At 40.6% G+C, this 13343-nt stretch overlaps 2 protein-coding genes across 2 annotated transcripts; one reads left to right on the forward strand and one right to left on the reverse strand.

Annotated features, from left to right (window-relative positions):
- The first annotated feature begins 1295 nt into the window (after positions 1–1295).
- Positions 1296–6078, forward strand: znf367 (zinc finger protein 367). Its single transcript, XM_069699582.1, has 5 exons — positions 1296–1820; positions 2733–2883; positions 3109–3228; positions 3683–3821; positions 3937–6078. Exons 1-5 carry the CDS (start codon positions 1542–1544, stop codon positions 4193–4195), a joined length of 948 nt encoding a protein of 315 aa, XP_069555683.1. The 5' UTR covers positions 1296–1541; the 3' UTR covers positions 4196–6078.
- On the reverse strand, positions 5565–11118 carry slc35d2 (solute carrier family 35 member D2). Its single transcript, XM_069699581.1, has 12 exons — positions 10908–11118; positions 10728–10761; positions 10567–10653; positions 10392–10459; positions 10232–10303; positions 9836–9904; positions 9626–9728; positions 8927–9019; positions 8771–8838; positions 8558–8636; positions 7617–7699; positions 5565–6507 (listed from the first exon to the last, which is right to left on the reverse strand). Exons 1-12 carry the CDS (start codon positions 11033–11035, stop codon positions 6369–6371), a joined length of 1023 nt encoding a protein of 340 aa, XP_069555682.1. The 5' UTR covers positions 11036–11118; the 3' UTR covers positions 5565–6368.
- Between the last annotated feature and the right edge of the window lie 2225 nt (positions 11119–13343).

Raw genomic sequence — 13343 nt, forward strand, 5'->3', positions numbered from 1 at the left:
GCATGCAGGCCTATTTTTTTTTTAATGGAATTTAGCATCATCTAGTGGTCAGAGTAGAAAGTACAAGACCCTAATATAAAAGGGTGTTGCAGGGACTCTTGAAATTTAAATTACTGTCAGAAGCCAATAATACATGTCGGGAAAGTAATATGAGATTGAAGTTACTGTGTGGATCCTAAAGAAATGTGATACTATCAGCAGTTTTAAAATCATGTATTCGTCAGAATTGAATCACATTGCACAAATTTAAGGAATTGATCGTTGCCTTAAAATCAAAATGAAATTCTCAAAAGTTATTATAATGATATATATATATATATATAAAAGATTTAGGAAAAACAATCAATGTTTGTTTCCAGAGAATGTTGGAGTGTGAAATTCAAATACAGAAAGCAAAAAAAAAAAAATCATCATTGATCATAAGAAATAGTAACAGTTTAAACTCAGGACTGGTGTGTAGCTAAAGTATAATCTGGATCTCCTTTTGGGACACTATAGACAAGGGCAACCGAATTTGTACAGGCACTGTGCAGTGCTTAGGATATATTCGGATTGTGTTTTTAGGTAACTGGAGTTTGAGACATAAGCAGGCTGCCTGGGACAAGTACGTAACAAACAGTAAGTCTCTGAACAGCAAAACTGTACAAGTGTGCCTCTACTCTAAATAATAGATTTCTGTACTGGTAGCTCTACATTAAAAAGAATAACCTTTGAATGGAAAGTTAGGGTTACGTTGAGTGTTCAAATGACCATTCATTTAACAAACAGAATTTCAGAAACAAAACGTTTCTGTTTCCTCTCACACAGTACATCCTTTGTCCACGAAGTACTTCCGCAATAAAAAAAAAAAAAAGATTACGTAACTTTGGCGCCTCGAAGCCACCGTTTCCTTTCCCTTTAAAATGTCAATAACATGTAATAACATAAACAGATTCCTCAGCGCGGGAAAATGCCATCTGCTCGTCTGCGATGTAAAATTAACCGCCCTTCACTCTCATTGGCTGTGCCGTGTGCTCTGCTCGACTTCATTGGCTCGTCCTGATGTCATTTTACCAGGGCGCGCGTCAAGCGTTTAAATCTCATTGGACAGAAACGTCTCGACCAATCACTGCGCACGGAGGGCTCTCTGTTCTACCTATTGGCCTACAGGGTTGAGCGAGAGCTCTATACGGCTGCTGCCATTGGTTGCTTTAGACACGTGGGATCGGATCCCTGCAGCCGATTGGATGGTAAACTGCTCAGGCGCGATTTTGCAACGCGGGACAACGCTCCTGCAGGCGCACACAGGTCAGTCCAGACGACCCGCTGAGACCAGGAGGAAACTTACCACCATCTTCATATCCGACTTCTGCGGATACTTTGTAGTGAAGAGCGGTTCACAGATTCTTTTCTGGTCCTTTTGGAAATGAAGGACATATTTACTCCAGATTGAAAAGGACAACTATTTGGGATATTAGGTTCATTTGTAAACCAGTCAGTTACAGTTTTTTGCGACTTAACACCGGATTTTTTTTATTATTATTTTTTTTTACCCCCATACGATGGCCGATAACAAGCACCCGCATGTTATTTTCTGCGACGACTCGCCCAAAAGAGTTTTGGTGTCCGTTATCAAGACCACCCCGATCAAACCCCGGAAAACAGAGGCCCTGACGCCGACGAGCCCCGGCTTTAGCGACTTCATGGTCTACCCGTGGAAATGGGGGGAGAACGCCCACAATGTGACCCTGAGCCCGGGCTCAGTGAGCGGAGCCGCGTCCCCTACCGGGACGCAGACGGCCAGGGAGGCGGACACGGAACCGTCACCGGATCAGATCAAGGTACAACGCTTGTTTATTTATTTATTTATTTATTTTTTAATCGTTATGGTGCTGCTTAAACCCCGGCATGGCTCTCAATTAATTCATTATAATAACTCATCAGTCTCTTTAAAGACTTTGATATAGTGTGACGCTGTTGACAACACTGTGTTACACATATAACAGCATTTGTAACTTATAACAACACTTTAAATGCGCGTAACGACCTTTAAAAACACAGTTCTGGATAGATGGGGCGCGTGCATGCTGAAATCGTAAACTTTTTTTAAAAAAAGTAACAAACTATCCCAAACCGAGCCGCCATTAAGGATCAACGCATTCAATTAGAAAATATCTGCTGATTTTTTTTATTTATTTATTGATTTTTTTTTTTTATGATGGAACTACCTAAAGCGGTAAAAAAAAAAAAAAAAAAAAAAAGTGTTTAAACCGGCCTTAATATGGCCGAGATGGCGAGTCATTTAAAAAACGCCCGCGCATTAGGGTGTGACATGGTGGATTTTAAACCCCAGCTACTTCCTGATCCCAGAGCAGCTGCTCATACATGACGTGTAGTCGCGCGCCAAAAATGTAACCGGACGTGAAGGGAGTTCAGAATGAACGAACAAGTGAAGCCTGCTTCCAGCGCAACACGTGAGCTTCAAAGCAGGAAGATCGGGATTCACATGACGTTACATTTATATCAAGCCACTGGCAAAAAAAAAAAAAACAACAACTACGGGGTTCAGTCTTCGCGGTAATAAAGTAGCGTTTCGTGTCACGCGTGTATCGGTGCGACGAAAGCGTTCAAACAGTTTGTTCTCAGTTTGTTGCCCTCTCGCGTCTGCTGCTCAATGAGAAAACGGGGAGTCCTTTGAAGTGTTTTACTTCAGCCCGTGGCTGACACCGCGTCGCGTGTGCTCCCGCTTTCAGGACGGTATCCGGAGAGGCCGGCCGCGGGCCGACACGGTCCGAGAGCTGATAAGCGAGGGGGAGACTTCATCCAGCCGCATCCGCTGTAACATCTGCAACCGAGTGTTTCCCAGAGAGAAGTCTCTCCAGGCCCACAAGAGGACACACACAGGTGAGAGAGACACGACAAGACTGGTGCAATCGTTTCAGTTTATGATCGGCCCGTCTCCATGAGGGGGTGTCCCGCCCCCCGGTAGGAAGTTTTGAGGCTTCGGTGTTTTACTTCTTTTTATTTTTTTTTTTGGCACTTCTTCAGTCGTTTACGGCGCAATAGCCGCCGAACTGTCAAACGACGGCGTCGCTTTTTGACTGATCGTTGTCCCCTGTTCCACCGCAGGAGAGAGGCCGTATCTGTGCGACTACCCAAACTGCGGGAAGGCGTTCGTCCAGAGCGGTCAGCTGAAGACCCACCAGCGGCTGCACACCGGGGAAAAGCCCTTCGTGTGCTCGGAGAAAGGTGAGTTTGAAATGTGGACTTAAGGGGGGTAAAAGAAAAAAAAAAGACCGGGCAGTTTTAGTCCGTAAAGTGACAAACAAGCTCCAGAGTTATGCAACCTTTCACTTTCGGTCACTTTTCGGTACTTTCCGGTGTGCTGCAGTATGTGTCCGACTGGGTATTTAAACTCAGCTCCGTTATATTCATGGAAAGTACCTGAGAAACACGATACTGACGGAGCAACAGTCTAATAACCTGAAATGTAATACTCCATGTGTCTGGTTAGTCACAACTGGAGTATTAATTCACTATGAATTAGTGACTGATTAAAAATGCTGATCCATTATTTCTACCTTGACGTATGGCTGTCTTTTCACAACTATCCTATTCCACAAAAGGTCCCGCACTGCACATTGTAGCTCAGTAAGCTGTAATTTAATTCGTAAGTTGTCCCTACCTGCCGCTCTCTCCGCAGGATGTGGCAACCGCTTCACCCACGCCAACCGTCACTGCCCCAAGCATACCTTCTCCCGCCTGAAGAGGGAGGAACCGAAGGAGAGCCTGGGGAAGGCTCAGTCTGTGGATAACAAGGCTGTGGCCGAGTGGCTGGCGAAGTAAGCGGACGCGCGACTGCACGCGCGACAGAGCCGGACCCGAGAAGAAACGTTCCACGCATTTGACGCGACGCTCTGCCGACATTGCGCGCTAACTTGCTCTTTGCCCCCGCAGGTACTGGCGAACCCGCGAGCAGCGCTCCCCTACGACCACCAAGGCGAAGCCCCAGGGCAAGGCGAGAAGCGAGGACCAGGAGCAGCAGGACCCCATGGAGTTTCTGCAGTCCGACGAAGAGAACGGGGAGGAAGAGGAGGCCGCGGAGGAAGAGAAGGGCACCCAGGGGGGAGCGGCCAAGCGCCGCCTGCAGGAGCAACGGGAGCGTCTCCACGGCGCCCTGGCACTCATCGAGCTGGCCAACAACCTGTCCGCCTGAACACCGCGCCCGCCTCCCGTTCCTCACCCCTAATATCTCCACCCCCTCGACCCGCCTTCCTGCTGTGCGTGCTATCGCTGGAAGAATTGTTCATCAACGCAGATCGGTGACTAGTTTAGTTTATTCTATCAAGTTGTAAAACAAGACTTTTGAGAAGGAGCTGAATTGGCCTGAGATCAGTGTTATGCACAGAATCATCCATCCACCCCCTCCCCCACCCCCACCCCTTGCAGCACCAGGAAGGCACAAGCTAAAGCACCTTATTCAGCTTCCATTTATCCTTTTTAGGCTGCTATAATTGTAGATTTGACTATATGAAGAATGTCTCTCTTTCCTCTGTCTTCTAAAGGCAAAGAAAGAATACCTATTATGTTTTTTTTAATTTGTTGTGTTTGCACTTTGGTAACGAGTTTCTTTGTTTAAGTATATTGTGAGTTATAAGAGAGCGTGTATGACTGATGTATATATATGGAGTAAGCTCAGAATGATACAGGGTGTGGCCAAACATAGGAAATGTTTAGTTATATTCCAGCTGTCAGGTGGCCTCTCACCGCGTTCCCAGGCTTCATCTCTGACGTTATAAGCACAAGTTCGCCGCCACTGATGACAGCAGTGGTGGAAGAAATGGACTGAGAAAAGTAGTTTCAGTCTCACCGGTACAACTCTATTTAAAAAAAAAAAAAAAAAAAAAAAAGTGGTGAGCAAAGAGAAGTGACAAAAGTCAGGGGAGCCTGATTAGTCTGACATGGGTCTTTTTCTTTTCTTTTCTCTTTTTTTTTTTTATGTGAATGAGAGGGGATCATTGCAAGCCTAATCTAGAGGTCTGATCAGGCATGATTTAAAATAAATAAATAAACCAGACCATGTTTAAAGGTCCAGAGTACCTTTCAGGACGCGTCAAGAAATGGCCGCTATCCCCATTAGAAACATGTAAAGACCTGCCGGCCAAAACCAGACGGGAGATGTTTTACAACGGATGATGTCCGTCACCTTTTATATTAAAAGACTGCAGACCAGCTTTGACACCAGCGTGGCATCATACGAGCAGTGTGTGGCAATTCTATGTCATCTCATTTTAAAGTTTAAGTTATTTCTCCCTCTTTTTTTTTTTTTTTTCCTCCTCTTGGTAACATTTTTTTGTTTATGTGTTTTAAGCGCTGGAATTTGATACGGTGGAAAAGGGAAATTTGGTGACGAAAATGAGTAAAAACACCAAATTCATTCCAAATCTGTCTCGTAAATTTGGACATTACACTGATTTTGATTTAGCGTAACACCCGCCTATTAAATCTTGGATTAAGCTTGCAATGCATTGAAAATTGAGTTTTTTTTCGTGTCCAGGAATAAACTTAATTGTGTAGTGCCAAGGTTATTATTTTTTTTCTTTCTTTCTTTCTTTCTTTCTTTCTTTCTTTCTTTCTTTCTTTCTTTCTTTCTTTCTTTCTTTCTTTCTTTCTTTCTTTCTTCAAAGCAACACTACATCCTTCAACACTGTACGGAGCCCCTCATAGCTGCCCTGCCTCTGCTCGTTTAGAGGAAACCTGTCACTAGCTGCGATGTCTGAAAAAGATGAACAAATTATGGAGTTGTAGTCAAACTGGAAGGAAAACAAATTGATGATAATCAAAAAAGCCAAATGATTTATTTTACTCAATTATAGTATATTTGGAAGCATTGTTATTCCTTTGTCTATGTGTTTTGAGAAGATTATGGCATTTAATATATACATGTAGTGTTTGTTAGAATATTGAGTGTGCACAATTGACAGAGCTTTGAAGGTTTTCATTTTAGTTTCCCCCTCTGCTAACAACCTCCAACAGTTTTACATATTTGAGTGTATAGAGTGATCTTGCTTGCTTAGTAGACATTTTATTACACGTTTTTTTTAAAAAAAAAAAGTAAGATTTCTCTGACAGGCTGTCCACACTGTTCTATATTTGTTGATTTTCAATAAAACATTCACTGAACGTAACACACAGTTCATGGACACTTCTTGTTGAGTTTATTCATGTTTTGGAGGCGGAATTAAATAGACAGCACCAGTCGTGTTTTTAGGGAAATCAATTCATTGTTTTTAAAAGCACATAAAAAAATAAAAGCATAGAAGCAATTTTATGCTCCAATATGGAGCAGAACAACGCCATCAAGTGGTGAGAGTTGGAATATTGCCCCTCTAGTTGGCTGAGTACTTCCCTGTTGAATCCTGTGTAATGTGAATTTTCAGTTCTGGCGCTCCTTCTGCATTATTTCCAGATGATTTGTTGTTGTTATTGTTAAAGGTGAGATACGAGTACACGAGTCCACCTGACATACTGCAAAGCAAAAGACAAAAGCAACGGATTGTCAGGCCATGAAATATAACGGTGATTGTGGCAGAGTTCCCACAGGTCAGGGAATTAAAAAAACAAATTTCCAGACAGGGAAAGTCAGGGGATTTGATCATTTTTTAGGCCAAAAATGTTTGCATGTTTAAATTTCAGTTGCCATTCATGGAAATATAATATTTTCCATGTAGTCTTTTTTTTTGAAAGCATTACTTCATGTGTTTCCCGTATTGCACGAATGGTTTAATCTCCTTTCCCTTTGTCAGCAAGTGTCACTTCAGTAAATACGTGCCTTTTCTTGTACATGCTTACGAAGGCAAACATGCCAGGAAAATGTAAATTTCAAGAGCTTTGACTACAAAATTATGAAGTTAAAGACTGTGATAAAAATAGATAACAGAAAAGCTAAATGTAAAGTTTGTAAAACTACTACAGATCTATCAGATCACAGCCACATCAACCGTAAGAAGCATGCTGGCTTCTTACCGTTCCCATTTTAAAAGCTTTTTGCACAAGGGTCAGTGTGTTTATAAGGGTGCACAGGCCTGATGTGTGATCATAATTGTGCAGTGAAAAGTTTTGTACTAAAAAGGCCCGTGAGCTTGCAAATGGATGGGAATAAAATAATGTGGCTGTTTCTTTTCTGCCCGGTGGGCAGCAGCCGCAGCCTGTTTTTCTGTTCATTATTAGTCATGGAATTTGAGCTTTTTAGTCAGCGAAAATCAGGGAATTTGACTGAGAGTGGGAAGCACGTTGTTGCTACTGCAGACAGCTTTAGTTAAAAAAAAAAAAAAAATGCCTGCTATTACAAAAGCAGCGTGTGTATTTGATTCGCTGATAACAAATCTTATCTGTGAATCAGGATACTGTTGAGCTTGTGCATCACCGTTTTGTTCTGGATTGGAATTTAGGTCAGGAATGGCCTTTAATCTCAATTGACGCTCTTTTTGAAACGAGAAACATGAATATATTAAGAAATGTGTTTGATCACATCAAACTCTCTGTATTCAGGAACAGTTAATTACAACATTTAACAGAATGTGTTAGTTGTACACGGTTCAGCAGTTATATTAAAAAGCTGAGAGGGGAACTCTTACCAAATGCTGAGGCCTAGAAAGTTCATCCAAGAGAACAGGTAGTCTCCACCCACAAACAGGCCAACATAGGCTACTGCCACATTCTGGAGAAAATATGAATATTTGTGCACATTAGTGATTAATAATTATTTATATTATTAATATATTTTATTTTTTGGGGGAGATTTGCAGATTTCAATCAGTAGGGGATACAGGAAATTTGTAAACAATTTTAAAGATTCATGGGTTGATTTTAAACATATGAATCACTATGGCTGTTTTTCAAATGACACACTTATTTTCGTACACTAAAAAAATAGTGCTCTTACATGTTATTCTTACTTGTGTAGTACTCGCATTTTGACAGAACAGTGCTGCCCCAAATTGCACACTGTTGTTCTGCATTTGTCGGGGGAAAAAAATGTAGCATTTGAATGCATCACCCACCAACATATGGTGGCTGGCTTTAATTATTTTATCCAGAAATGTTTAGTTGTTTTTTTTATGTGTGTCGTCTGTTTAACGCATTCAATAAACACACTGGTGGCTTCTGTCCAACAGCAGTAAAGTGGTACTTAGTGAAGAATAAACACTTTTGTGCGGTGTTGTGCAACAGCTGCAGCTTCCTCAGATGCCTTGATTTGAAAATCTTTACGTTGTGGTCTTTGCTACTCCGCTACCTAACTCAAATGGCAACCGTTGAGTGTGAAAAGTGTCCAGAGTTTCACTCAGTTTGTGGACTGTTTTGAGTGCATCATCCTGGTACTTGTAGTGCACCGTTTCCCTACTTGACAGTGTGAACACTCAAAATAGTGAGTGTTGGTACATAAATATGCAATTTGAAATACAGCAATATGTCTCGTGATGTTTGAGTACAGATGCGCATGCAGGTTGCAACTTCCCAGAGATGTGCGCTGTGTGCTTATCGCTATGATATGATATACCTTTCAGTGAGATCTTACCTTTATTGCCCCCACTACCGTGGTAGTAAGCGCGGAGTTGTAATAGCTGCACAGGATTATGGAATACATCAACACAAACCTGAAAAAGACAGAAGTGAATCATATAACAAACTGCACAGGCTGAAGCCGTGATGTAAGACCTATGGGAATTCAACAGCTATCACATGGGTGTGACTGTAACTGAACATTTTGGATGAGAGTATTGCAACATACCCCATGAAGCAAGACATAAGGAAACAAACAACAAATGCGGGTTTCACCCAGTCCTCAAATGTGACTGCCTGTGGATGAAAACACATACGGTGGTCAGGTAGGGAAAGCTTAGAGAAACCCAGAGAGAACACACTCCATCACAGTTACTGTGTGTACCTGGTGTAAATCTCCAGTAAACACACTCGCCAAGAGAGTGGGGATGACAATGATGAGTGAATTGTAGAATAAGACACCATACTTCCCAAGGCCCTGAACAAAAAGAAAAAAGGTTCATATTAGATATGACAAATATGAACCTGCACAGCTACAGTAAACCTTCTAAAAAGCATGTTAACATTTGAAAGTATAATTAATTATTTACATGTTACTCCTACAAGTCAAATAAGTGAATATTTGTCAGGATATAAAGTCATAATAATTTTTACATTTTAAATTTTAAATATGTGGTTCAGAGAGTGAATCCAGCTGCTCTGCTGTTACAGCTGTGTATAAATTAAATGTATGGTAATGTGGCGATGCTGTGATCCTAGTTTGTTAAAAAAAAAAAAAAAAAAAAAAAAAAAAAAAAAAAAATCTGTTTATTTATAGAGTGGATGAACAATATTAAGGCCATCACTTTTGTTGACACCTCAGAAAGCTGAAGTTAAAAATCTAATGTCCAACTTCCTTAAACCACTTTTTAACATACAGTATACAGTACAAACATAAACCATAACTTAAACCTAAAGAATTTACGGTTGAGAAAACAAGTTAAATTCTCTTCTTTTTTTTGAAACCACACCTTCACAGAAATTTGGCTACAGTAGCAGTAACATCAAGCGTCTCCATTTGTACAGAACGTGCAGGGAACGCTACCTGATCGCCAAGTTTCTTCTTGGTGTACACGCCGCTGGCAGCAGTGAAGGCATCGTTGAGCAGGATGAAAGTGTAGCCCTCCACATCGAAGGCAAGGTCAGAACTAGGGGAGGTGATGGACATTGAGGGAAAGGTGTGTTATCTGCACTTTGTCAGGCAGTTCACAAACAAGTTCCAATAAAATAACAAATAAAAAATGTACATCTATACCTTGCTGCAACCATGGCACCGAAGACTATAGTCACCACGCTGTACACGAGGCGTTTTGGAAAGGTTTTTCTGAGGAGGGAAAACATTTAGATCAAAACTAAAAAAAAAAAAGTGGACAGGAAGTACCAAATAAGAACAACGCTTGGCAGTATTTGCCTTTAATAAATCACATCCTGTTCCTCTGTACCCTTCATCTTCCTCCTGCGCCTGCAGTGAACGCTCCTATCTGGTTTAATTCCACTGATACACAAAATAAACATCTCTCCATATGCCACAATATACAGATGTGTATATACATATACAGTTCATTCAGATCGGTTCAGTCAAGGGTATGTGAAGATGCAGAAAGTGTTTCAAAGCTTAAACAGCAACATAAAAACAAGAGATATGTCTTACCTTAGTATATACACTTCCAAGATCATTGTCATCAATATAGTGAACTTCCGTAACACAGTAAACATGGGTAAACTGGAAAACACAACATGTCTGAATGAGCACTGTGAAACTTTACAAGCTCTCAAATCTACTAAATTAGGTAACAGCTAAATGGTTAAACCTGAGTTTTTTGGTGCTTGCCAGTCCTGTTATATGGTTCCCGACATAGAGCAATGGAAGAGGGAAAATCTGGCAAGAGAATGAAAGTATGCAGTATTCTGAAAAAAATGCAACAAAATTTCGGGGGAAAAAAAAAAAACATAGAAATATTTGAATGGAAAAAAAGAAGTGCTTACTTTTATGAGAATACTTCTGTCAAAATCTTGAAACTGGACTGTTTTGGTTATTTTGCCCGCATAGAGGACAACAAGAGTGGTGATCATCTGAAAGGGACCATGAAATTAGTGTGTTTTTATGATTGAGGGAGAATAAAATATCCACACCTGGACAAACGTACCTGTCCAATTCCCAGACACAAGTAGGAGGGAAATCTGCAAAGTCAAAACACAAATGGATAAACGTGGCTCCATAAACGACTGATGTTTAGCCTTCCTGAGCTCCCTCTATGCTGGAGGGTCCTCCAATGACACTACATGAATGACTTGGTGACAAGCAAGACCAGCCAAACGCCACCCACCTGAAGCTCGTCAGCACGGTTTTGTTCACCACGGTAATAAGAAACGAGCTGGCTGCGTAAAACAGAGCAGAGAGCAACTTGAGCAGAGCCGAGTGTTCCGCACTTTCTCGACAGGCGTCGTCCGACATCGTTAGATATTAGAAAGGCATCTGTTAGAGTTGAAATCTTTTGTTTAAAGTGGAGTATTTCCTGGTTTAGAGGTTCTACTGGTGTTTCCTGTCAACCACTGGTGAGCAGCTAAAAGGGTGGGCGGTCCTCACCCTATTACATAATTCAGAAGGGGACGCTTGAGGTGTTTTACTTTTCTTTAAAGTGTCAAGCCCACTATCACTTAACGGCGAAACTAAAATAACATACATACGACATAAAGTACATCAATATAGAATGAACCATACTTTTTCCATTCAATGTGTTTGATATAGTTTATAGATGGAAATAAAACAGTTAAAAAAAAATATGGCTGGGGTTACTTATTTGGAACGCATTTTGGGGAATTTTACATCGTTTATTACGTAAAAGTAGCGAGATCAATGACGTAACATGTAAGTAACTCATAGCAAGTAAAACAGTGGCCTTTGAAATTATATAGAATACGGCGGAGGTCTTCAACAGGGGGGTCCGTGAAATTTTTAGTTGATTAGACAATTATTATTATTATTTTTTTCCAAAAATGTAAATGTCTTTAAATACACATTAACATGAATCCAACATGTTGTAGCGAATGGATAAATGGAGGCAGAAGATGTTATCTTTCAGTCAGAAATGCACACATTCAGGTTGTGGACCAGGTGGTTTTTAATTTTGGGGTACTTTAGTTTAAACTACAGCAAATTCCCCCTTATTAGCTTGTAGTATGTCTTCCCTACTAGTACATTTGTATGCAAAAACTTGCAGTTTAAACCTGCCAGTTTAATTGTTTTCCTTTGTTGAACAGAGTACCATTAAGTTGTCAAGGACTTGATTGAACTGTTCTGTAATGTGGCTGCAGTATAGAGTCGATAGCTATTCACAATATCAGTGCCATAACTTTTTGACTAAATGTGTCCAGTTTTTGTGGATGCTAAAATAAAGGCAGGCTCTCCCTGTAGGTAGTCTGTAGGGCAGTAAACTACAGAATACTGTTACCTGCTGCAGACATGCTTACCTTTGATTAAGTTTACATCTTGAGCTGTATATATACAGTATGTTTCTGTCATGTTTTGCTCTCCATTTCATATTGTGTGTACACTGATAAGACATAAAAACATAAAAACATCTGAGATAAGTGTCCTTAATTTACTGTACATCAAACAGCACTGTGGCCATTTAGGATTTGCATGTTTAGCACACATCATTAACTGACTACATTCTTTTAATACACAAAATGAAATAATACAGCAGCATTAAAGACCAAATCCAAACCTCTAAGTGACTCATTAGAGTGTATGTTTTTGAATGAAGAATACTGACTAAGAACAGGATGTCACATTCATATTCTATTCTATTCATGAAGTTACACCATGTATTATTTTGTAAAACATTTGTTCCCAGACTGCAGAGCTATCTGACAGCTATGCCAAGTTAAACATTGTCAGACAAAGAGCAGCCGTCACGCTTCAGTAAGCAAGTAGGCAAAGTATGTTCTCTTCTACATTGTGCTGTCTTCATAACTCTTCTGTTTGGATGACAAACTGCCTTATTTCAATCTAGTTTGTTTGCTCCAGGCAGAGTTCTCAATATGCTGTTAGCATTAGATCTGTAGGGAAAAAGTTGTACTGATATATTACATCTGTTGAGACAAACACTGTATGATGGTAAGAAAACACTTTGCTGAATTTTGTACATCACCCATAGTCATATTAAAAAATGGATATGCTTTATATAAGCTAAAAGTCAAACATCTTATACTTTATGTCTTTCTGTATAAAGCAGCTACTTTGCAAATGTGTGCGGATTTCTGTTGATCTTCAGTGCAGCAGCTGCTCGTATCAAGTGCTGTAACACTAGATTTAAAAACAGGATCGTGCACGTTTTTGGGAGTGTGTAAAGAGAAGGTACTGTATGCAGGATACACTTTGCAGGGTTATGAGGAGCTGCCTGATGAAAGTGTCAAGTGCATCATTTTCTAAAGTACACAAAAAGGGAAATACCATATTATTGCATGTGAAATTACAATTCTACTACCTGCATTCACATACCAAACTCCTCTCTAACTCAAAGGATGCTATGATCACACTACCTTCATACACATTTTTTATACACCTAAGTAAAGATTACCTAGTACAACGCCTAAGCAACAAGGTGAGAGTGCGCAGTATCTCACTAGGGTTATCAAGTGGGCACCTCCCTTCCTCGGTGTTTTGTCGACACACGTCAGGAAGGCTTAACAGCCAACCTGGTGTCCCAGAACTACTCTTTTTAATACTCGCATCCACCACCTCAGCTTTACCTACTTAA

The sequence above is a fragment of the Brachyistius frenatus genome, unplaced genomic scaffold (assembly GCF_029030835.1).
Source record: "Brachyistius frenatus isolate BFR_SWC_R1_liver_20210118 unplaced genomic scaffold, ASM2903083v1 Contig_30, whole genome shotgun sequence".
Taxonomy (NCBI): domain Eukaryota; kingdom Metazoa; phylum Chordata; class Actinopteri; family Embiotocidae; genus Brachyistius; species Brachyistius frenatus.